General features: G+C 37.0%; 1 protein-coding gene across 3 annotated transcripts in view; it reads right to left on the reverse strand.

The window, feature by feature from the left end:
• LOC5565805 (protein groucho) overlaps positions 1–25,784 on the reverse strand; it is a 115,666-nt gene that overhangs the window by 44,377 nt on the left and 45,505 nt on the right. For all 3 annotated transcript variants that reach the window (XM_021853799.1, XM_021853800.1, XM_021853801.1), the window contains 3 exons: positions 8,308–8,405; positions 7,343–7,406; positions 4,998–5,042 (listed from right to left, as the gene is read on the reverse strand). In XM_021853799.1, the coding sequence (XP_021709491.1) occupies positions 4,998–5,042; positions 7,343–7,406; positions 8,308–8,405 (207 nt within the window). The remainder of the gene's footprint in view (positions 1–4,997; positions 5,043–7,342; positions 7,407–8,307; positions 8,406–25,784) is intronic.

Below are 25,784 nucleotides of genomic sequence, written 5' to 3' on the forward strand. Positions count from 1 at the left end.
TATAAATGTGAAGAGCTACAATTTTTCTCAATAAATTTCACTCAAAAAAATTTGTAATTTCTAACGTGTGACTCCTAATATTATCCTTGTTATAGATTCACTAAGTAAAAGATTGGAGGACAAAAGGTATCTGAGAAAATGTCAACGACCTTCCAGATTAATTAAGCTCTCTAAAGAACGGCAATAAATTCATACGATTCCAACTGTCGCGTTCCACATTGCAGCAATCTTGGAATACCTATTGGAGCAGGTCTTCGCATCAATTGCTGATGAACATTGCCACTCTACCAACAAGTGCTCTTCCTCGATAAGCGGCAGTCTACTTCCATCTAGCTCCACACATCGCGCATACATATGATGTGCAGCCGGCAATTGAAAGAGCTTCCTTAGCACTTGCACTTCCAAGTCTTCCTCCGAACTCCAATCTGAAATACCCATTATAGTCAATAGTCTCTCTGTCTCTCTATTGATTGGTATGTCTATTTGAGGCGGTAGCGACGCTCTCCTCCCACCTCACAGGCAAAACCAGTCTGATCTATTCTACACATTAGCTGGTAGGTAAATGGAGAGGAACTGCTTGCTATTCTCTACTGATAGTAAGAGGGACTGCCTGCCCCAATACCTCCACCACGCCTGCAAGTCACGTCAGGTACACAAATGGGATGCTACTCTGAAAATAGCCTATTATGTTAGTTTAATGCGATTTAACATAATGATTATTATGTTATAATTCCGATCGGAGAGTGCGGCTTCACCTCAACGGTCTTGATGCGCTTCGGTGTCGCACTGTGGTCCAGATTAAGGAAATCATGTCAATGATTACGCATTCCTAATATTTTAGGAGGTTTGATTGTGACAAGAGTTGTTTTAGGGTTGTAGACCCTACTTTTTTTATTTATTTTAACAGAATTTAAAGACAAATATGCATTTAGAGGCTATTAACTTAAACCAATGTTTAGACAAACGTAGGTAAGAGAATTTTTCTCTAATGGATTTCTAAGACTTTTGTCATCCAAGCTTGGACTCGCTGATGATAGATCTTGAAAACTAACAAAGCAAGTGTCGCTGTGCATTCATATTAGTAAGTATACTCACTCCCACCATATATCACTTGCTGGTGGTGTGGTAAGGTGTCCGATTTTACATGCAGAGGTCCCATGTTCGAGGCTAGATGGAAAATTTTCTTTTTTCTTCACACAAAATTTTTTGGCATCGTATTTCTGAACGCAGAAAGTCTGAGAAAGTCGTGCCAAGTGCTTATGTAGCTATATAGCCTTTCCGTGCATTCTATACGAGTAAATTGATTCCTATAGAATGATGTACAGTCAACTCTTCCTTACTCGATATTTGAATTAGAGAGCCATAGTGAAAGGTGGATTTCATTGCAAGTTCGATGGTCCCTTGGATCGCATTTGCACTGGTTTTGTGTCTTTCACTTGATACCGCCCTAACTCACTGCTCCCTTCAATATCGAGTTATGTAGAGAGGGTGTATTATTTGACAAACCTACATTTAAAGTAAAAATGAATTTGCATATGAGAATGCTGAATGTATGTAAAAATCAGTCACTGAACAGAAAAACTTATGCCGATAATAAAATTTGCACGAGTTAAGATGAAATGTTTGAGTTTAATGAAAAAAAAGGGTTTTTAGGAAAATAATATGAAGAAAAACAATTTTGTTTTGAAATTTCCGTATGGATTCTTTAAGTATATGGTATTGTCGATGAAAGATTAACCTTTATTCAATTAAAACGATGCTTGAAATTTGTCTGTTTGCCAGTTTACTAGAAAACTGGACCTCTGTGTGTCGGTTTCAACTAGCTCCGTAGAAACAAAGGTGTTGAAAGCGACTGGAGCCACACACTACTGGCAAAGCATAATCGCTCGAAGAGCTGCTGAAACAATTGGTATAACAACGGAAAGGCAGCGGCTCTAGATGATGATAATACACACTATGAATGGTAGTGAATATGTTCGCTGAAGCGGAAATGGTGCGCCATTCTTCTTCCGCTTCTAGAAGAAGTAGTCGACCGAGGCGAATGCAGGGATGGTAGCGAATAAGTGTCTTGAACGTAGGAACTTTAGAGACCTGTAGATAATACTGCAAAGTTTTTTTCCAGGAGTTCATCATTAAGTGGAAAGTCTCGTTCTGGATAACTTCAAGAATTTAAACTGGATTTTTCTAGCGATAACCACAGAAATTACATGAAAGATTCCACCAGGAATTTCTCCACAGATTGTTTCAGAAAATGTTCAAGAAAGTCCTCCAATGATTCTACCATCGTTTTCTCATAGAATTTCTGACAATAATTGACGTTCAGGATTCTTTAGGATTCCAACTAGGGACTTCTAAAAAATCACCTTTAGGTATTACTCCAGAGATTCCTCCTACGATTCCTTAATGAATTATCCCAGAAATTATTTGAAAAAGTTTCAAAGAATTTATCCCATATTTTTTACAGGGAGTCTTTAGAAAAAGGTTATGAATATTTTTTAGAAATAATAAGTATTTTATTTTCCGAAAATCCTAAAATTTTTTCAGAAGGAAATCATAATTTAAAGAAAGTTTTAAGTCCTCCAGTAATGTATCCAATGATTCTACGATCGTCTTCTCAAGACTTTCTTCAAGTTTCTGGCTAATTTTATAGAATTTCCGACAAAATTGACGTTCAGAATTCTTTAGGATTCCAACTAGGGACTTTTCAAAGAATATCTTCAGGAATTACTCCAGAGATTCTTCCTAAAATTCCTTCATAAATTATCTCAGGAATTCTTTGAAAAAATTTCAAAGGATGTCTTAAAGAATTTCTCCACAAATTTTTCCAGGGAGTCTTTAGAAAAATGTTAACAATATATGTCAAAAATAATTTGTAGAAATAATTTCAAAAAATTCTGAAAGTATTTCAGAAGGAAATCACATTTTGAAGAAAGTTCTAAGTCCTCCAGTAATTTATTCTCCAAGATTCTCGCTAATTATATAGAATTTCCGACAAAATTGTCGTTCAGAATTTTTCAGGATTACAACTAGCAACTTCTCTAATACTTTCAGAAATTACTCCAGAGATTCCTCCTAAAATTCCTTCATGAAATATCCCAGAAATTCTTTAAGAAAGTTTTAAAGGATGTCTTCGACAAAATTTCCCCTTTTTTCAGGGAGTCTATAGAAAAATGTTAAGGATATTTTGCACATTTTTTTTCCAAAAATCTTGGAAGTATTTTAGAACGAAATCAGATGTTCGAGAATGTTCTAACTCCTCTTGTAATTTATTCAATGATTCTACGATCAATTTCTCAAGACTTCCATCAAGATTCTAGCTAATTTTATAGAATTTCCGGCAAAATTGGAGTTAGGAAATCATCTGGATTTCAACTAGGATCTTCTCAAAATATACCTGCAAGAAGTACTCTAGAAATTTCTCCTAAAATTTCTTCATCAATTATCCCAGAAATTCTCTGAGAAAATTTCAAAGTATGTCTTCCAGAATTTTTCCCTGTTTTTTTTTTCCAGGGAGTCTTAAGTAAAATGTTAAGGATATTTTTCAGAATGAGGAATTTTTTACAAAAATTCTGGAAGTACTTCAGAAGGAAATCATAGATAAACTCTCACAAAGTTATCTGTTACCTGGGCTGTTTTGAGGAAGTTTTCAAGGATTTCGAAGATAAGATGCTTGGAATAGGAATTACGGGAATAGCTTGAAAATCATTGGATGGAATATATGAAGTAATTTACAAAGGAATGATCGGAAGAAATATTGGCATAAGTATTGTTCTATTAGCTACAAAACCTAAAAAGAACTTTTGAAGAAACCATGAATATTTAACTTGAGGAAACATTCGAGAAATTGTTTTCAAGAACTGTAGTTCTTCTAGATATTACTTGGATGAAATGTTGGAGAAATCCCTAGAGAAAAAGTTCTGGGGGAACTTCATGAGGAATCGCAGATCGATTTTATTGAGGAATTCCTGTAAGAGTAGAATATTTTCTCGGATAAACCCTGTAGAAATTGTTGTAGCCATTCTTTGGGTAGATGTGGATGATTTTTTTAAGGAATCCATATGAAAATACCTGGCAAAGATCTTGGAAGAACAATTTTAGGGATCTTTGGATGATCTCCTGTAGTAACAACTATGAAAATAAGGGAGAATACAAATATTACTTCCATTTTTTTCGGAATTCCTAGTCTCCATCTCCCTCTCCTCCGTCATGCTTTTTCTAAAAAACTGTTTCTGGGAAAATTTTCACGGAAGTCCTTGTAAAATTGGAAAAGGTGGAAGTGTTGGATTGCTTAAGGATATCTTGGAGCAAATACTAAAGAAATTCCTCTAAGCATTTCTTGAAAGAACACTGAAAAAAATTCCTTGAGACTATTCTATGGAGGAGGAATCACTAGAAAAAAATTGAAGGAATATCTGGAGGAGTCTCAAAAAGTATGCCACAAAAAATCTTTGTAGAAATCGCTAGAAGAATTCCTGAAATTACTGAAGAACCTGAGAAATATTTCCGTCTTTTAGGGTTTCTTTGGAACCTCCAGAACGAGGAAAAAAGAGACTTAAGAGACCATTTTAGTTGAAATAAGGACCTTTAAGACTTTCGGAGATTTTTTAGGGACGAAACCTCTAAAACAAGACCTGTAACCAACCCTGCGGAATGGAAAGTCGTTTGTCTACATATCAGAACTCAGAGGGAAGATTAAGTCAGTCGGTTTCCCATTATCCCCAGATCAGCCCCGGAAGCTTTTGCGTAACGGGAATTCCCGGTTTATCCATGCGAGCGAGAGCAGGTAGGTTCACAGAATTGACGGAGTTGACGAATGTGATTCGCAGCTGCTTGCAGCGTTCCGGTTCGGGATTTACATGCTTCGATGAGAGCGGGATAATTAATTGTTTGACGAAAAGGGATATCTGGATAGAGACCTGCTGGTGCAAACGAACGAATCGAACGATTTTTTGGAAATAGCTGGTTTTTTTTAATTGAGAATAAAATAGAATACATACCTGTTTGTGCATTTCGACATTTAGACCGTATGACATCTCGTAGTACTGAAAAAGGAATAATGACAGAATATTTAGTTGGATCGCATTGAAATAAATTAATTAGGTTACATTGATACCATTTGCTTCAAAACTCTATTTTCATAATTGTGGGAAATGTCGTTTTTAGTTTTATTTCGAGCAACAGAAGTTTTCACGCAAACAATTTGTCCGATTTCCATAACTAACGCAAATCACATATGACAGACTCGCGAACATAATTGGTGTGAGTAAGTTCGTATCCGCCTGCTCGTGAGAACATAGGTACCAAACATAATAGCAAAAAGTTCGCGAAAATATACTCGCGAGTAATCGAACAAGGTGTGATTTACTCTAAATCGACAGTAAACTACCAGTTTGTAGTCAAAAACCCTTGAAAACCAGAAATCTTGAAAGTGAAATAGCTTTTTCCCAAAGCGTAAGTGACTCTGAACAGTTTCAAACACGCTCACTATTCACTTTAGTTTTGTTTACTCACGAGCGTAACTGATGCGAGTAAATCAGCACTCACGGGCACATTGTTTCGTTTTCCTGCTGGTTCACCAGCCAAGTTTGCCAAGAAATAAGATTTAGCGTAAGGATTTATCAGATAATCCGACCTGACATTTCTATGAGGAAATTACTATCAATGCAGGGATTGAATCCTGAGAAAAAAAAAAGAGAAAATCTCTCACTTATCGCTCTCCGTAACGATAATGATTTGCTGAAAATTACGAGAGCCTAGCAGTGCAGCATAGGAACAGTATCACTGAAGTGCTGGAGGTTTTCCAAAATAAACTTCTCTAAGAATGAGAAATAGTTGGAGAATTTCTGGAAGAACTCCAAGGAGAGCTGAAAAAGAAAGCTCTAGATGAATTTTTGGAAGAATTCCTCTAGAAGTCTCCTAGAATGGAGAAATCACTAGAAAAAATCCTGAAGCTTTTCCCCAAAGAATATGACAAGAAATTGCTGAAGAACCTGTGCAATAATGATATAAGAGGTTCTGATAGTGCTCATGGAAGGAAGAACAAGAAAACAAATGGCAGTTCAATTCACACAGTTATCTAAAATACTATCTGCCCAATGTTTCATTAAGAGTGTGTTTCAACTTCAATCACTATCTTGTTACTCCATCGACGACGACAAACCGTCGTCAATCTGTCCATTAGCTTTAACATAGCGTACCATTTTTAATCACTCGCATCACGTTCAAAATGTCATTTTCGATGCTTGATTCACTCGGTCACCCTTTTCGTTTCGCGTCCACCCACCGGTCAACCGGTTATCATCACCGAACAACAAGTTCACATGCTGTGCACACCGAATACAACCAATCAAAAATCGCTTTCGATGCGAACAAGCTAATTAAAAACGGGAAATTATTTTCCCATCACACAATTCAGAGTTGTACGCTGTCTGGCCGTGATCGTGTTTACTACTACACAATCGTGGCCCTTCATATCGGGGAGCAACATTGTTTCGATGAAAATTGACCCGATTGGAATTTTGTAATCGAAACAGAGAACTTTTGCTAAGAAGGATAGCATGGCAAATAACAGAAGCTTTTTTTGGATCAAAAGTCATCTTCTAAAGAAAGTACTGATGATTTCATCAAAATCACTCGGTACTGACGCCTGCTACTTTAGAAGCAAATAGGAAAAAAACTCATCTGACGGAAGTTCAACACTTGGAACGTTTTGATAAAAAATAACATAGCAAATTTTAAACTAGGGTGCAATTCAATCTTCATATCTGATTTTATCGAAAGCAAATCCTCGTGACAGATGAATAGTAATATCTTATACTCTGTGAGTACACACTAATCTCTAACGGTGAATTTCACCGTAATCTCAACAGCTGAACAGTTCGGTGAAATAAAACACCGTAATTCCGTCGAAATTTTACGGATTCCGGTGATTTTTCACCGAATACTGTACAAATTTACCGTACTCCGTTAATTTATTTCACCGAACTGTTCAGCTGTTGAGATTTTACAGGATCCGTAAAATAATTTAAGTGTGTATATTTAAATCGATTCCCTGTATATTACCATCAACATAAAAACATCGTTTGCGAAATTGAAATGTTGTTCCATTCCCATTTTTCTCCGTTTACTGCAACTAAAGCCCCCCACCCCGCCATTATTAATTGTCATTAGTCACGAATGAAGCGGAATTGAAAAATCGATCGATTTTCATTGGGTCGTTTGTCAGCTTGCTTTTTCGCCCCCCGCGAATCGCCCGGCAACATATTGAAAGAGTTTCGAAACAAATAGTTACCAACAAATCAAAACCGATTCTGAAAAACGAGAAGAAAAAAAGTAAACTTACCATCACATAGTGCCGCTGCATTTCCGTTTTTTCCTGAGCTAATTTTTCACATTCCATTTTTAAGCTGTGACACGGCGGCGGGTGGGAAAGAGAAGAAGTAAAAAAAGGGAAATGTTAGCGCGATTTCGAAGAATTTGAAAGAGAGGGGGGGGGGTTCCATTGCTTGCTTGGGGTTCCGGTTGGACTTAGCGAGAATTGTTCGAGGAGTGGGAAAATCGAATTCGAGACAAACAAAGTTTTTCCGGTGAAATCAATTACAGTAACTAAATTTGACGGGTCGGGAAAAAATTGAAGGCGAATTGGGTGGCGGAAAATTTTCTGGTTTGGCTCGGGACGGGAAACAACTGACGGAGTGAAATGAAATTTCGGAAAATGGCGCGAAAGTTTGACGAGTTGATGTGTAATGCGGAAGTTGGGGGGTGAGATCCAAACTCCAGAACCTTGTCGGTCTTATGCCGACGAATTTTGGGTGGTGATGGACGGAAATAGACTGGCTTGGTGCGGTTCGAAGAAATAGTTAGATAAAATGTATCTATAAAAAGATAAAGCCAGTGCCTAGAAGTACTGTCAAATACTATACAATTTGGTTACATGATGGACATGGAGCCAGTTTCATTATCCCCAAAAGCGCTTGAGCCTTCGAAAACTCAATAATTTTTGAGAAATGTACAAAGTATTCAAAATTAACAAAATATACGAATTTACATAATTTTTGTATTTAATGAAATTTACTAAAAAAAATATTTATCAAATAATGATTAATGAGAATGTTTAAAATGACATTAAAATAAAGTTGACTGATTAAAATTCGTACAGCATTCTTAAAACAAAACATTCACCATTCCAAACCAGCCTAATCCACTTTGATAATCCGGGTATATATCCAACACCAGCAATGGAAAAGGGAGCAAGTCGAAACCCATTAAAATCATAACACACAAAATGAAAAAAATCCCGGCCATTACTTGTGATATTGTGCCTGTAGAAAGTTGAACTCCTCCTTTATCCTATCACAGCTTTCGGTTACGGTTAATTTGAACGGTTGCGCCGACTGCGGTGGGCCCTGCAAAGAAAACGCGAGAAGCAAAAATATGGAATTAGTCACAAAGGTCGTAAAAGGCATATTCTAGGGGAAATTCTAGCGCTAATTTTGAATCACGTGTCATCTGGTGCCGACATGGGGGTGGTACCCGAGCAGGAACGAACAATTCACACCTATCTATAAAAACCATTTTTGGCATAGCGGTCATTTGGCATAACCAGAAATACAAAAAAGGAAGAAAATTCTTTTAACAATGGCGTATTATTAATGTATAATGGTATTCCAAATGACCATCATGCCTTATGGATATTATGCCAAATGTCCTTTATGCCAAACGACCTAGGCCTCTTAATTAAGTATAATCAGTAGTCCACACCTCAATATGGTATTATTATGTAGAGAGGATATTGATTAAAACTATTAAAGATACTTCATTGAGATATTCGAAAGCTATTGAAGACTGTTTGAGGTGATTACAGTCAGGTCTCCTATAAGAAGCTGTCACCCACTTTCCTCCCACCATAATTTCTCACCTGTTTTCAATCAGATGAAGCTGATTTTTCGTTTGTGACTGAGACATAGTATGAGCCTATTACATACTAACCAACTTCACTAGATTCAATTGAACGACAGCTGAAAAATTGGGTTGTGCTACTTTTCCCCGAATGTCGGTTCCCCGAATGTCGTTTCCCCGAACGCCAGTTCCCCGAATGCCATTTCCCCGAATATCCCGTTTCCCCGAATAACCCACTTCCCCGAAAAGTTTTTGGCGATCATAATTTTCATAACTTTTTACATTTCAGGGAAGTGAACATACTGGCCATCTGATATGCACCCTTCTTTATTTGATTGGCGGTTCTTAGGAGTTTTACCGTCCTCAGCATTCTTGGCAACATGTGTATAGTGGAGAAAGACCAAGTACCTCCTTCTTTCGATTGCCTATCGTTCTTTCTAGTTCACCATCTTGCTACTAAAAACTATTAGAGCTCCTATTCGAACAGTACCACTTTTCGGGGAACTGGGTCATTCGGGTAAATGGCATTCGGGGAAAAGGGTTATTCGGGGAACTGGCGTTCGGGGAACCGACATTCGGGGAAACGACATTCGGGGAAAAGTAGCACAATCGAAAAATTGCGGTGGGCGTAAAGTGGGTGACCTGACTGTAACGATAATTGAAAACTTCACTTCTATCTCAAAATTGCTTATGTATGATGAGTCAGGTATTAAGTATTGAAAATCATCTGGTACGGAACACCCTAGCAAATTTCTTCTGCTCGGGTAATGACGTCACTTTGGACGAGAAGGTGGGATGGGGGACATGGGAGAGCTCGTCAGTTCAGACTTGATTAATTTCAAGTGGGTCAAACCAGGACCAGGGGGCGGTCGGGTCCGGAAAACGAGAATGCCTAGCAGAGTAGCATAGTGAATTGAACGTGTCAACGCCTTCAGAGACGGTTTCTGATTCAAAGCAGAAGGTTCGAAGCAGAACGATGGTGCCCACAATGGTCTAGATTTAAGAATTAGTGGCAAAAGTTGCTAAATTTCAATATTGTACTATTTTTTGTCATGAAAAGAGTTTTGAAACTTTATTTAGGGTTGAAGGCCCGATTTTGCGAATAGTAATATTATTGTTTTCATAGCACAAAATTACTGTTTTTCATACATTTTAAGCTCTTTGAAACAAACTAATGTACGGGTATAACAAGGCAGAAGAAACTATGTTCAAAAATTGATTTTTTGCCAGCATTCCGATAAACTGGACCTCTGTGTGCCCCCTACAACTCACAGAGAAAGAGAAAGAGGGAAGTGGGTTTATAGCAGCACACTTGAAATGCTTCACATCGGCCCACGCTTAATTTATTTAGACACAGCGACGGCGACGCGGCATATTTTCGACGGGTCGATTTGGCGGCTTTGATTCTGTGCGAGATCGAGCGGCAAGCGTTGGCGTCACTTACGGCCGACTGAATGTTTGACTTTAGTGACGATGGATGATTTTAGGGTGAATCAGAGTAGACTTTCTAGCGCAAATGAAGCTAGAAAGATTGGAATGATGAAGTAACTCCTGTAGAGATTGCTACATGAATTCGCCAAGGGATTTGTCCAAAAAATTCTCCATGATGAATCCTGGAATATTTACAAGAACTTCTTCGTGACCAACTACAAAGTTTCCTGTAAAAATGCTTTAAGAATATTATTCTGGGTTGCACCTGATATTTTTGCAGTAAGTATTTCTCCAACAACTCATTTATGAATAATTTTAAGAATATCTTCAGAGATGGATCCAGGACCTCATTTGTTTCCCAAAGATTCGTCAAATACTTTCTCTAGGTAATTTTATTCTAAGAGATTATTCTAAGAATTTCTTTTAAAAATAGCCTTAGTTTCCTCCAAGAAACTTCTTGAAAAATGTCATCCTATTTTTTTTCCAGGGGTTTCTCAGATATTTTCTTCAGGGATACCCTCAAGAAAATGTTGAAGTATCTTCAGGAATCCTACGAGGAATTTCGCCAGTTTTATGTCAGCGAATTTTATCTACGTTATCCTGTTTATCTGAGTACTAGCGAAGTTCTGACAATCAAAACGTGATATTGAGATGATTGACGTAAAATCTGAAGATAATATCGAAATTTTGTTCCTGGAACTTCTGAACTGTAGCTGAATTTGATTTTTGCAGATTTGATGGTCCAAGATAAATTTCAGGAGTATGAATTGCAGACTAACCATCTGTTTATTGATTTCAAGGGCGGCGAAAAGAAATGAGATGTGGCAGATAATGTCTGAACATGGTTTTCCGGCGAAACTAATTAGGATGATACGTGCTAAGCTGAATGATTCGAAATCAAGTGTTCGAATTGCAGACACTTGACACCTAGTCAACCTCGTTTGTGGCGTTAGACGGATTAAAGCAGGAAGACGCACTTTCGAATTTACTGTTCAACATTGCATACGATGATGCTCTTAGAAGATCTGGCCTGCAGAGAAACGACACATTGTTTGATGATAGTAGTGGTCACACATGATCTTTGGCTTTGCGGACAATATCGACCTTATTGGAATCGAGTTAGTTAGTGTTAGTGGAGGATGACTTCGTACCCTGAAGAGGGCGACAGCGAGGAAAAGTCTAACCATTAATTCTACCAAAACGAAGCACATGGTTGCAGGTAGAGATAGAGGTATAGATAGAGAACCTAATGGTACTTCTTCCAGTGACTTTCTACAGGCACGAATCGTGGACATTGAAAGAGGCAAACCTGAAAGCCTTCGGTGTTTTCGAGTGCAAAGTGTTCCGGACAATACTCGGTGGAAAACTCGAAAATGGTTCGTGGAGCAGTCGACTGAATCACGAGTTATATCAAGTGTATAAGGATGCGAATATTATTCAGCGTGTGAAATCCGGCAGACTTCAGTGGGCTGGTTGCTTAGTGCGAATGTCAGAAGAAAAATTGCGAAAATTATATTCAGCATGGAACCAGGTAGATGTAGGCGATTTCGAGGAAGGCCACGAATACGCCACTATCTGCCTTAAGTATAGAATCTGCTAGAAATATTGAATGAAAATCCCTTCAGAAATTCATGAAGGGATCTCTAGAAAATATCCTAAGTAATTCATGAAACATTTCCTAATACATAGAACTTTTAAACAAACGCTCAGAGAAACTCTGAGAATAACTAGCCACCTAACAATCATTTTGAATATTGCAACAGCCCCCGAAAAGTTTAGATATATTCCAATGGAAACTTATACTTACCCGTAATACTAAACTTTTTGGAGTATTACAATGTTCAAAATGATTGTTAAGCGGCTAGTTATTCTCAGAGTCTCTCTGGGCGTTTGTTCAAAAGTTACATAGAAATGTTTCATGAATTGATTAAGATATTTTCTAGAGATCCTTTCACGAAATTCTTGCAGTTCTTCATACAAAAACAAAACTGTAAAAATTTTTGGGATTTTCTTTAAGAACAGGAAAACTCAAAAAAATACTACAGGGATTTTTTCAAGGACCTGAAAATAGGTCCTTGAAAAATGTCTCATATGTTTTTCTAGTAACCCTTCCAATTTTATGTTTTCTCAGAGATCCTTTCATGATTTTTAATAGCGATTTTCGTTAAATATTTCTTGTAGTTTTTCATACAAAAACAAAACTGTAATCATTCTAGAATTTTCCCAGAAGTAGTATTAAGAAATACCACAGGGATTCTTTCAAGAACCTAAAAATCGATCTATCGAGGTCTTCTCCAAAAATGTCTGCAGTAGTTCTTCCAAAGTATATAATATCCCCAAAGATAACTCCATATGTTTCTCTAGTGATCCTTTCAGCAATTTCCCTAAGAATTGTATGAGGATTAATTTTGGAATTACATTTTGCAATTTCATAACAATTTCTTTAGAGGATGTCACCTAAAATTTTTACAAAAAAAGTCTGTAAGGATTTCTTCAAACCTTTTGCTACATTTTTTCCAGGTTCTATAATTAAATTTTTTCAAAAACTTTTTGGAGAGAGAAATCATATAGGAATATCTTCAGAAAATTCTCAATAGTTTTCCTCCAGGAGTTTGAACATAATTTTTTCAGAGATTTCTCCGAAACACCTTCGGATATTCATGCAGCAATTATTCCAGGGATAACTTCTCGGATTCCATCAGTTGGTCAATCAGTAATTTATTCAAGGAAAAAATTCAGGTATCATTCCAACATTTTTCAAAAAATTATTTAGAATTTTCTCCGTGAATATCTTTACGGATACTGATCTGAAAATTCATCTACAACTGATCGAAATAGGTTTGTGAATTACGAAACAACAATTCTTTCAAAGATTACTAGAAGAACTCTTCTCTAAAATAAATCGAACTATTCCTTCACTGATTCTTCCAAAGGTGAGTGATTCTCTCTAAAATTGGTCAAATATTCGACCAAGAATCATTTTCGGGATTCCTCGATTGATAACTTTGAATTTTTTTTCCGAATATTTGAATGCATTTCTTTAGTGCTTCCTCCAGAAATTCTTCCAGATATTGCTCTACGCGTACTTCCAGGAATTCTTTCAAAAATATATCCTGAAATTTCTCCAAGAACATCTCTAAGGCATGCTCTTATGGTTCATACCAGGATTCTTTCAGTAATGCTACCAGAAATGCCCCCAAGAATTTTCTATAGATCTCTACCTTAATTGCACCCAGGATTTCTCCAGGGGTTTTTTATAGATATTTTTCCAAGGATATGTTTCCACATATTCTTGCTAGAACTATTCCGGGTTTTTTTTTTCTAAATTTCTTCATTGGTTGAACCAAACATTAATCCATGGATTCAATAATGTTCTTCATAGAAACCTGGGAGATTTGCCCCAAACAATTTTGTATTTTTTCTAGTTCTTTCATGATATTTCCAAGTATCTCTAGGAACTATTGAAAAAGCTCCCAAGAATTGCTTAAGAAATTGCACAAAATCATACGTCATAAAAAACGTCTAGGACATCCGCCAGATTTTTTTTTTATTTTCATGAAGAGTATCGCGTAACTTTTAAAAAGGAACTATATTGATATTGATATCTGAGCCACATTAACTTTTTCTGTTGCTTTTTTTGTTTGAAACGTTAGCCAAGGTGAAAATTCCCCAAAGACTAAAGCTTCTTGCACTGTTATAATCGAAAGAGAGGAGAGAATCTCTCATTGGTACATATGTTCTTTAGTAAAGTTCAACGAGAATACGTCAGGAATTTCCCTTTGATTCTTCCTAGTATTCTTTCAGAAGTATCATCTTGTTACTTTCTACGATAGCTCTTAAATTATTTCTACAGGCTAGCTTGATAGAAACTCCTCTGCGATGCAAAGATGAGGCGATTTTTCCGTTTTTCTGAGGAGTAAATACTGATGGAATTTTCCTCTGATGTGTTTTGTGCTGCATCTTCCTCGCTCATTTTTCGTTGCCTCTGCTTAGCATTTTTTCGCTCCTTCCAAAAGAGGCAAAGGCAGCACGCTGCTCTAGAGTATGTCATTGAACTCTGATGATGTTGAGAAGTATTGTCAAGGCTGCCTACAGGGATTACACCACCAATTTCTCCATTATTCTTGGACAAAGGTCTTTTCCAATAGAGGCTGCTGCAGAAATGCTTGTAGAATTTTATTTTATTTTTTAGTTATTCCAGAAAGAATGTTTCAGAAGTCTTCTCCAAGATATTGGTTGAAAATTCAGAAAATCGTTTTAACAAATTCAGTTGTTTCCATCGGCGAATATTCGAGCATCATCGGGATTGAAATAAATTGAAAACTCACTTCACCTACCCAAGAATCCAAACCGAAAATATAACTCTTGAAACCGCTCAACCCACCTCTTTCCCGACAATTACAACTTGTTCAAAAGAACACTCCCTCTGCGTATGGCGCACCGCAATTTCACGAAATTCGAAAGGTTAAAATTGCAACCCACTTGACTGTTTTCCTCTCTCTCCCAACACCCAACTCAACCTTCTCATTCGACTCACTTCAGTAAAGGCTTCATTACATAATTTGTAACCCGTTCGCTCGTTCGCCTGCTCGGTTGCGACCCCCATCTTACTGCACCTGTGTACCTACTCGAATCTTAAGGCCCCCCTCACAGCATCACATAAAAGGAAAAGGAGACTGTAACCGCAAAACTCGCACAGTGTTGGACAATGTTTTTGGAACATTTTCGATTTCTCATACAAAATTATCAATTTTGGTGTTCAGATTTTTGGTCACCTGATATGACATAGTGAATTTTTTGTCAAGATAATACAAGTCAAGATCAAAGCACAAGTAAATTTCTTACAGCCAACTAGATTTATAGTGGCTAAAACGAAGAAAGAGAATGATTACTATTTCCTATGATGACATTTAAAATTAGTTTTATGGTACTCTTGACAACCATTATAAAACCTTTCAGAAGTCAAATCGTATGACGTAGCGATAAGTTTTGTTTTTTTTAACTGGGTTGTAGAGAACACTTATACTAATTAATAAATCGATTCCCTCGAAGGCATGATTTATGTTCATTTTAAAACTCTCATAAAACCTTTATAAGTCCAATCAGCTTTGAAAATTCTACTGATGATTGGAAAAATCGGTAAAAAATGTTTATTGAAATTCTCGCATGACTTGTGATCTCGCCTTTAAAGCCATTGGTAACCGAGTGTGTAACTACTTGTTTCTAAGCAAATGAATGAATCAGGATGAAAACTATCACCACTGGTGGACAGAGTAGGATCTTCTCTTTGTTGAATAACGTTTAATTCCATTCGTTTACTTGGTAACAACAAGCTACACACTTGGTTACCAATGGCTTTTAGGGCGAGATCACAAGTTATGCGAGAATTCAAGATATTTCTAAAGTGTTGTAAAAACTTCATTCAAATCGGTGCTTAAATAACTCAGATCTCTGACCGTTTTGTATGGAAAATCGTCGAAGTTGCTAACGTGTTGTCCAATACTGTTCCTGGTGCATGCTACTACAACCAACAGGAGTTAAGTGGTCGGATGGCGTCGTCGTCGTCATTTCTCGAACGAAGCAGAAAAAAAAACCGTCGAAACCGACAAAAAGAGCAAAACTCGCGGTACAAATGCAGAAAATTACTCGCTAACGGTGCAGTGGTAATTTAATTTTCTTGCACCTTGTTTTTTTTCGCGCACGATGCGAAAGACGAAGAAGGTGAGAGGAGGTAACGCGCGATGAGACGTGTCTGTGTCCAATTGGTGCGAATCACGCACATTCGTTATATGGGTGCAGCGCAGTGCAGTTTTATGTGAGTAAGAGTGGTGGAGCGGAGGGATGGAAAATATGGAAGTCACATTGGTTTTGCTGTAGCGAATTTGTCCGTTGATTGCCCGCGATTTGTGCTGTAGCTAGATATCAAGCCGAAGAAAGAGCACGTGGATAAGTGAGCGTGCAGCGGCGACAGGGTTCAATGCCTTTGACATGGAGGTCAAATAAGTAGGCGCCGGCCAAGTCCATGCAGTCAGTTGGGATGGAGTAGGAATGTTTATGTGTAATGACTTTTTCTTCTAGAGACCTAAAATACCTCTGCATCTCCACAATCACCATGGGAAAGGTGTTGATTAGTGAGAGAGGAAAAAATCGGGGAATCATCTTCGGTTGGTGAAGCAATTTGAATTTGAGTCTCGCGATGAAAAGATTATGGTAGAAGATTAAAAGAGTACGTCGACATACATAATGTTGTTATTTAGGTTATGTTTTCAGTAATTAAGAAATGTATGTGTGCATTGAAGTCATATAAAACAGAAATGAGGGTATATGTCGGAAATTGTAGTGACTAACCATCAATAGTTTGTTTGAAAATAACATATGCGTAACGTTTCCACAAAAAATGAGTTATCATAACCATGGAACGAGCTCACCAGTTGGTGATCGACCCTCGTCTGAACACGAATTTCTTTTCTCACTCTCACAACGTGAACCAGACACGATCAAAAGACGTGTATTCTACACCAAATTGCGATAAATGAGCATGAGCATGAGCATGAGTTGCTACTCCATGATTGCCCAGAGCAATCGAAGTTGCACAGGGATTAAGTGAATGGGGCTTGAGATTAGCTTACCATTCTTCAATCTGCACAAATTGAGAGCTCAAACTTTAGAAGTCAATAATGGCGCCGGCCACGTCCTTACGGTCATCGGGGAAGGGAAGGAAGGTTAGTTAGACAACCATTGGTTTTAGAGACCGAAGAATCTTCTGCATCTCCATAGTTGTCATGGAAAGGATATTGGGTTAGTGGGATAAGGTAAGGATGACTATCAGATCTTTAGTTGGTGATGCGATCCTTGATATATTCACGCCTGACCAGATTCGCGATATTATTCGATAAATTAATTGTATGCCGAACAAGTGTTCATCGTTCGCCCTCGCAAGAGCAAGCAACGCGACCAAAGGATCAAACACTACTTTTTTTTTCAAATTGCGATAAATGTATGACAAAGCTGAATCTGATCTGATTAGGGAGGTAATTTTACAAAGTTAACACTAATATCATCCCAAATCAAACTTCTGTTGCTACAGCTTTTACCCTTTTCCAAAAAATCATTACTTTAATCCATCAACGCAGAGCCCCTATCAACCAACGTTCTACTAAACCCTTCAACCCTCATCAACGATTATTACCCTCGTTGACTAATCGAACCGCACCGGGTTCACGTGCATCATCGATCGAATTTTACTCCCTAAATTTTATCAGCGGATTTTGAATTGAAGCAGAAGCAGCGGTCTATAGTTCCACAACAACGCAATCGAAAGCGATATATTTTCGAGTGCACCCCTTTGCCTTTTTTGTGCCGATCAGCTTTCATCCCTCCACCATGAATATCTAAATAAATATACCACCCCACATTTACTCCGGGCATCATCATCATCATGGCTGTCGGAACCCCTTTTTTCCGATGGAAAAACAGGAAAATCAACTGCTGCAACAACTGTTAAATGGATTTTTTTATCATTTTGGATATATGCGTTATGTCTGGTTAGTCTCGAAAAAATATCCGTCATTGCCGCAATCGACCGGAAACGATGCCCGGGAGAAGCGCCAGGGCTGAGCGGGATTTACGATGGATTTTTTTTTTTTCTATGCCTGACTGAGCATTCAAAATCAACCCTCGAATGTTGTTTTGGTGGTGCAATACCACACGCACATGAGTACTGGGAAAATAGCAATAACGTGATGGTTGTGGGGTGAAAATAGTTTTTTTTCCTAGAAAAAAGGAGTAATTCACGTAGCGGTGAAACAGTCAAGAAGAGCGTATTCGGTTCGCGTTGTGCGAGTGCGAAATTACCAACTGGTGAGCTCGTTTCATGCTAATGATAATACATTTTTATCGCGGCAACGTCACATTTGTGTTATTTTCAAACAAACTATGGATGGTTCGTCACTATAAGTATCGACATAAACCCTTATTCCTGTTTTATACAATTTTAATGTACATAAACATTTATTTTTTCGTCATTACTAAAAAAATCACGATAAAATTCAAAACTAGTTTTAAGTAAGAGTATTTTATCCTCTATTTCCATGGATCGCATTACCGACCAAAGGTGTAAGAAATAAGTAAGAAAAACATAAAGGCGCATTTTACATTCTCTTTCGATTCAAACTCTGATGTCAATTTCGCCCAACTTCCCCCCCCTGCGGTAATCGGGCGCATTTGAGATTGAGTGTGACAACGGGGCGCATTTCAAACTGAGTGTGCAGAAGGGCGATAGTGATAAAGGTTCGTGTGAGAGAGGTCAAAGGCGCAATCGCTGTTGTCAAACTGAAGAAGACGAAAAACCTAGGGGCGCAACAGATCTAAATTTTGATGAATGGCGCATGATGGATTTTTATTTATTTTAACATGTTATTCATAATATGTAAATAAATTAAATGTTTTGCTACAAAAGTAATATTATAATGGATCCTACAATCGATTAAATCGATCGGAAACATAATATAGAAATAAAATTACATCCTCTAAACTTCAAACCGATTTTACTGAGAATGTATTAGTCTTCAAATTCGCTCTAATTTTGACTCAGTATTGAAAATTTAGTTATGCTGGGCTGGTAGCGACTGAATGTCTGAAAATAGGAACTATAGATATCTAATGATTAAAAAACTAGACCAAATGTTCCTGTTTGAAGAAAGAAAAGAACCCTAACCGGAACAATTAGAACAATTCATAGCAACAGAATCCGGCCAGACGTTTCTTTATAGATATTCTGAAGATTTTTTCAATTGTTACATTACGATCAGTAGCGATTACTTAACCTCAAATCTACCTGTTCCACGAATAGAAATTCTTGAATTTCAGCAACAAATTTGCATGTAATGAGTAGAAATTTGTTAGAAAAGACGATTTCAATAATTAACTTTTTGATTTATAATCTAAATTTGTCGAAATAGTCATTTTTAGAGTCGTAGAACAGGTAGAAAGTGAGGTTACGAGTCGCCACTGATTACGACAAATATAACTGCTCGTATTGCAGTGTGAATTTCTTCAAGATTTTCTCCAGTAATTTCATCAGAAATCATTTCTGGAATTTTTTTCATGAATTACTCCGAAGATAAGCTCAGTTCATTTAGTGATTTTTATGGACTAACTTAGGACTCCATCCAAGAATCTCATTCATAATACCTTCAAAGGAAACAGGAATTTGTCTCAGCATAACTCCAGAAATCACTTCAACAATACTACCTGGAACTTCTACGGGGTATCCTTGTTTCAAAACACTCCTAATTCTACCAATAATTCATCCAGTTACTATTCCATTGATTTTCCTAGGATTTCAACAAAGATTTCCGTTTAGGATAACCTTAATTTTCCGGCAACGCAGTCTTTATTAACCTTTCAGTCGTCGCACGGTTTGCCACCGTCCGAACCACCACACTGATGCTGTGTACGATAAGCGAGGTTTTTTCGACACTATTGTACAACATACAACAGCGCGACGACTGAAGTGTTAAGATAAAACGAGGTACTTATTTGCCCGACGTTTCGACACGGGTATTGTGTCTTCATCAGGGGATAAATATAGTTTTCGTGAATATCTTGAAGAAACTTTGCGCCATTGCCAGTGTGCACTTCTTCAGGTATTCTACCCTCCAGAAATGCTTCAAGAAATTTCATAGAAAAGTCCTCAAATAATTGGACAAAAAGTTCATTTAGCAGTGTATCCAGAGAATTGTCGAAGAAATTTTTCAAAAATTATTGGATGAATTCTTGTAAATGGGAGGTGTTTCTAAAATTTCAAAATCTCAGGATCTCTGAAATAACTTCTGACTCGAAGAAGCCTCGCAGGATCTTCTTGAAAAATTTCTTAGATATTTATTGAACAAGTTATCAATCAAAAATTATCCTTTAAGATTTTCTAAAGCAATTGCTCAAAAAACTTCGGACGGAATCCTTGAAGAATGTTTAAAGGCATGATCGTAGGGATGACTAGAACAGCTGCTGCTGAAGAATTCCATCCAGTCGAAAAAAAATGTAAATCGTGCTCGATAGTCTTCGATTTGGATTAAATTTTGTACATGTTTTTGGTGTTTTCCATTGAAAAATTGATCATTTTGACTCAAGTATAAGTTTCAAAAATTACCTATAAATTTTTGCATGCAACTTAGAAACTGTTGATTTTACATAAAAATATTCTATGAAGAAGTTGTAGTGAACTGTTTGGACTATAAGAAAAATATATACACTGAATTTTTTTTTATTTATTTTCATTAAAATATCAAAAATTAAACTTAAATTTTAAATTAAACAAAAACCCCATTTTTATTATTTTTAAGGTTTTAAACTGTCGACTAACGAATTTACTCGATGCAAATCTGTTACTCTAGATTTTTAATAGTTGTCACTCTATGCGACTGGATTACGAACGGGAATCAACGGATGACTTCTGAAATGTGGTTGCTTACTTTGTTCAACAGTGACTACAGTTGAGTTACATGAATCTCGGCGATTTTACTTGGGAAGCTACTCGTGAAATGTTGGAAAGAACTTCAGCAATTATCTCTGGACATGATGGAGACATTTCTAGAGATACTTTATAAGGCACCCTTGGACGAAATTATATAGACATTTCTTTAAGAGTTCATGAAAGATTTCCTGGAATAATCCAAGGAGGATTTTTGGAATAATTCCTGGGAGAATTTGTGGAAAAATTCTGGATGAAATCCATATGAAAATGGCTGAAAGAATAATAGAAAAAATGGTGTAGGAACTCCTAGAAGAGTGAGATTTCTTGTAGAAATCCCAAAACTTATTAGAGAAATTGAAATCAACCTACGAGAATTTTCTTAGAAGAACTCCAGCAGGAAGCTTTGAAAAATCTCCTGAAACAACAATTAGAGAAATTGACAAAAGAATTAGTAGAAAATACTTTTTCAAAATTTGTAGGTAGTTTCTAAAGAAGTTTTCAGTGTGTTTTCTATGAAAATTACTGAACTCTATCAATTTAAATTGAACGGATTTACTGCCAGTCAACGGAAATTACTAGAGGTAGAAGCTCAGGAGTACTCGAAGAATTCCTGAAGCAAATACTAGATAAATTTCTCTAAGTATCCCTTGAAAAAAAAAAAAATGCTAGACGAATACCTGCAAAGTTTCCTGAAAAAAATAGTGAAATCTGTCACGGAACGTTTGGGGATACCCCGGGAGAAGTATTCCAGAAAAAATCTCTGGAAAAATCACCAGAAAAGTTCTTGAGAATTGTCCTCGAGAAGTCTAAAAAGAAATTTTTTATGAATCTACGGAATAGTCGTGTAAAAATTTCTGAAGGTTCCTTTGAGGCCTCTACAATTTTGCACCAGGACAAATAGACAAGTAGAAAATATTAAAAAAAAACTCAATAGATCTTCTATTAAAAAAGAAGCAAGTATTTAATTCCATCAAAATAGTAACCAAGTCTCTAAAAACAAGAACTGCAACCAAGGCTGGTTAGGCGATAGGGGAAAGGCCCACATTTCGGTCGAAAATTAAATTTCACTTTCGGACACTCCCTCACCCTCTAAGCCCCACGCCATAGCCGCGGTTCAAGTAATAGGTCAAACCCTCGGCAGAAAAAAATATCAATTTCACACCACTTGAAGCTCACTGCCACCGCACCGGTGTCAACGTGTCGTTCCTCGAATCGATTATAATTATGGTCTTCACTCTCCCTCTACTGCTGGCTACTGTGTCTGTCATCCACAACATAAAAACAACCACGCTATGTACAGACGACAGTCAGCGTGCTCGGTCGGACGGAGTGAAGTGTACAAACATCGGCCTCATCCCAATCGAAAAACTTCGGCGGACTCACTCATACAGTGTTGGACAATGCATTTGTCAAAATATTCACTTTAGTCATTGCTTTTGAACTCGTAATTGGACAATCCGAAAATTCGCAAATATGTTGTCCTATACTGTAGTGGGCCATTTTATGGCTGCCGGGTGCTCTTCAGCTCACTGACGCTGAATAAACGACGACGGCGGCGATGGTATTAATGAACCGTTCCATTTTTCTGTGTTGTTATTGTCTGCCAAAGACTGGAAGTCGAGTCCCGGATTGGGGGAGGGCGAAGGGTGAAGGCAATAATTGAAAATGGAAACCAAATTGGTTTTTAAAACAGGGAAGGAGAGTGTGATGCAGCGGAGGATATAGAGTTACAACAACAGGATGTTTCCGTGTGGGAGGTGCCGCCAGGAGCAGTGTCCGGTTAATCGGATATCAGTTAAGGGATACTTTGTTGCAAATAATTTTGGTAGCTTTGGGATGATGGTTCACGATATGCAGAAGATGAAGTGGGAGATTTAATCATTATGTTTAAATAACGTGTTCTAGTTCAACTGTGTACAAAAGTTGTATTGATTTGTAACAAATAACAGGCGGCAGACTTCGGTGGGCTGACCACTTAGTATGAATGCCGAAAGCAAAAATAGCGGCAATCAGAAGAGGTCGGTCTATTCATCAAATTAAAATAATTGACAGACACCACAGATAGATTTTTTTTCTGAAATGCTTTGTAAAGCATGTCATTTGAGAAAACGATTTTTTCCATGCCTTTTGGCAGCTGCTCCGTAATTAAGGATTTGTTTCCTGATCAAAATCAAGTCTGATCCATTTTAACCGGGCATAAAATCTTCAGTTTCGTACGAATACGATGAGTATGCGGTTATTCATTTTAGATATCGGTATCAAAATTTGCAATTAGTTAGCTTATTTCCTTCACTCGGAAAGCATCTCTCGCCATTATGACCTACTACGCAACCACGTTCAATCATAAAATTTGAATTATCTCCATACCTAGCAAAGCGTAAAATTCCGAAATGATTTCCCGTAGTCTGATTTACGCGTTTCCACCAATTTCCACCCCCGCGCCGCAGTCCGAAATTCCTCAATTCACCGTACGGCAACGCATCGTTTGTGCGCAGCACTCGGCTTGCGTAAATTCAATTTTTAATGGTTTTCGACTCGCATTTCATTAAGTTAACCTTACTTTCGAATCAGCCACACACTTGTGCGCCCACACACGCCTACTTGGACTATACCTACGTAGCTTGGTTTTGGTGCTTGCGCTCGCTCGGTATATCATTTCGGTGTTATCCGATTACTGACGGACGCGGCGCGGCAAGGAAGAGCTGGGAAAACGCCGAAAACCCCATTAAGGCAACAAATTGCGCGCAAATCATAAACTGAATAATTGCCAATCGTAATGAGGTGTGTGGGATTTCGCTAGCGTTTTCTCATGAGGCACTATGGGTCAGGAATCGAAACTGCGCGAACAAAAGTGCAAAAAACATTGTTTTTTTTTAACCACACTCTTAAAAATAATGTAAATTAACCAAATGACGCTTGCTATTTTTATGTGCATCAAAAAGCCGTAAAATCAAATGATTCTTTGGGAGTGTGCATATACAATTCAGCGATAAATCCGGCACCAAAAGGGTTTGCCAGAGTTTTCGTAAATTTAAATGATACATGGTGTAAGACTACATCAACATCATGAAAATTTATGTTTCATTGTTGCGTAATTGGTCAGAGCCTATGCTGGATAATGCGATGTATAGCGAAAAATTACATGACGATAATGTAATTTTAGACGATGTGTAGTGTTAGTATGCGACAAACCTAGCGTTCCCTTTGTGGGCATGTTTATGCGGTGAAATTTCATGTTTTTTTTTTTTGTTTCTGTGATGATTTTTTTTTGTTTCTGTGATGAATTTCACCTGAACTTTAGAAGTTCACCTTAATTAAGTTATATTACTTCGCCGTTTTTGGTTTGTGTAACCAGTGCGAGGTACTTGATCGGATCAAGTACAAGATACGATTTAATCAATTTCTTACTTTGTTTTGCCGCCATTAAAATATTACTAAATAATTCTCTCAAAAAGCTCCGAAAATTACAGTTTTTCAATTTTTTTGAACGTAATTCATAACCCGTTTATATTTTACCATGACTTTGTTTCACAAAAACAAGCTAATAACCATCACAAACAGCTTTGCTCAACATGGATAGAAAATTACGTCATTTCAAACTTTAAATTACGTCATTTAACTTGCTCGACATATGCACATATGCCATAAATTTCAATGTTTCTTTGTATCAATAGCAAGGCTTGTCACTATTTTTTTTTTTTTTTTGATTACTTCTATTTGCATAAAGTCTTATATTTTTTCATGAAAAATAGTTAATCAAAGACATGTCGGACGTAAGCTTACCAGATGGTACACTACGAGAGGAAATGTTCTACTTTTTTATCATATGTCCTCCCGTCTTCCTTTGGGCATAAAATGTCCTCCTTTTTCAAATTAATCGAATATTAAATTTCATGTTCTTCAGTTTTGTCATTACCTATTCGTTAGAATCGCTAACTATTTATCAGTTTTGAATAAGGATACATTATTTTTCACTTTGAACCCAATGTTAAGAATTTCCACCATTTTCTAGACGAATATGAATTATTGATATACAGCCATTCCATGAAAAAACGATCTAGTGGATCACCAAATTCTGTGAAAATTTGATATTTTGCTCCTTATCCGAAATAAGGATACATGTGTTTTTGGATTTTTTGATTAGGGCAATCATTTCCGAAATAGGGTTGTCCAGAAAAATTTCGAAACTTGTTTGGTTTGGTTTGTTCTGTATTTTTCCACAAACTTTTCAATAATTCTTCCTATAGAATTATACACGAAATTCTGTTGGTACCTTTTAGAATTTAGTTTGTAATTTTTCTAGGGATAGCCACAAAAAATACTTCGGAGATTTCATCATGAATGCCTCCAAAGATCATTACAGACATTCTTCAAGGAAGTCCCAAGTTCTCCAGAAATGTGTCCATTAATTTTCCTCCAACATTTCGTTTAAAAATTACTTTATTTCCTTCAAAGATTAAAAATTTCTTTGGGAATGTTTCCAAATTTGTTTGAAAAACTTCCCAAAGGTGTCTTCGAAGAATTGTTACAGTACTTCATATAGAAATATCTTCAAGGAAATGTCAAGGAAAGTATTCAGTTTTTGAAGAAAATGTTGAAAAAATCTACAAGACTGTAACTGTAATAGTTACTGTAGTACCTGGTGTGGAACCTTGAAAGTTTTGAAGAATTCATGGAGATTTGGATTTTTTTTAAAGAAATTATTTATCCGCAGCAATTTTATTTCAACAAAATGCTGAAGGAAGCCGAAGAAAATTTATGGAGAAACTTAATGTCGAATCCTAGGTGGAATTTATCGAAGAATTCTTAGAAAAATTTATAATAGATTTTATCGAATAATGGCTGAAGGATTTTTGAGCATTTTTGAGAGTAATCGAGGATGAATTTCTTGAATAATCCTTATAAAAAAGGCTTGGAATAAATGAAAAAATCGGTGTTGGAATTATTGTACTTGTAGGGTTTCTTGCATAAATGTCGAAAG

This window comes from Aedes aegypti, chromosome 3 (assembly GCF_002204515.2).
Source record: "Aedes aegypti strain LVP_AGWG chromosome 3, AaegL5.0 Primary Assembly, whole genome shotgun sequence".
NCBI classification, from domain to species: domain Eukaryota; kingdom Metazoa; phylum Arthropoda; class Insecta; order Diptera; family Culicidae; genus Aedes; species Aedes aegypti.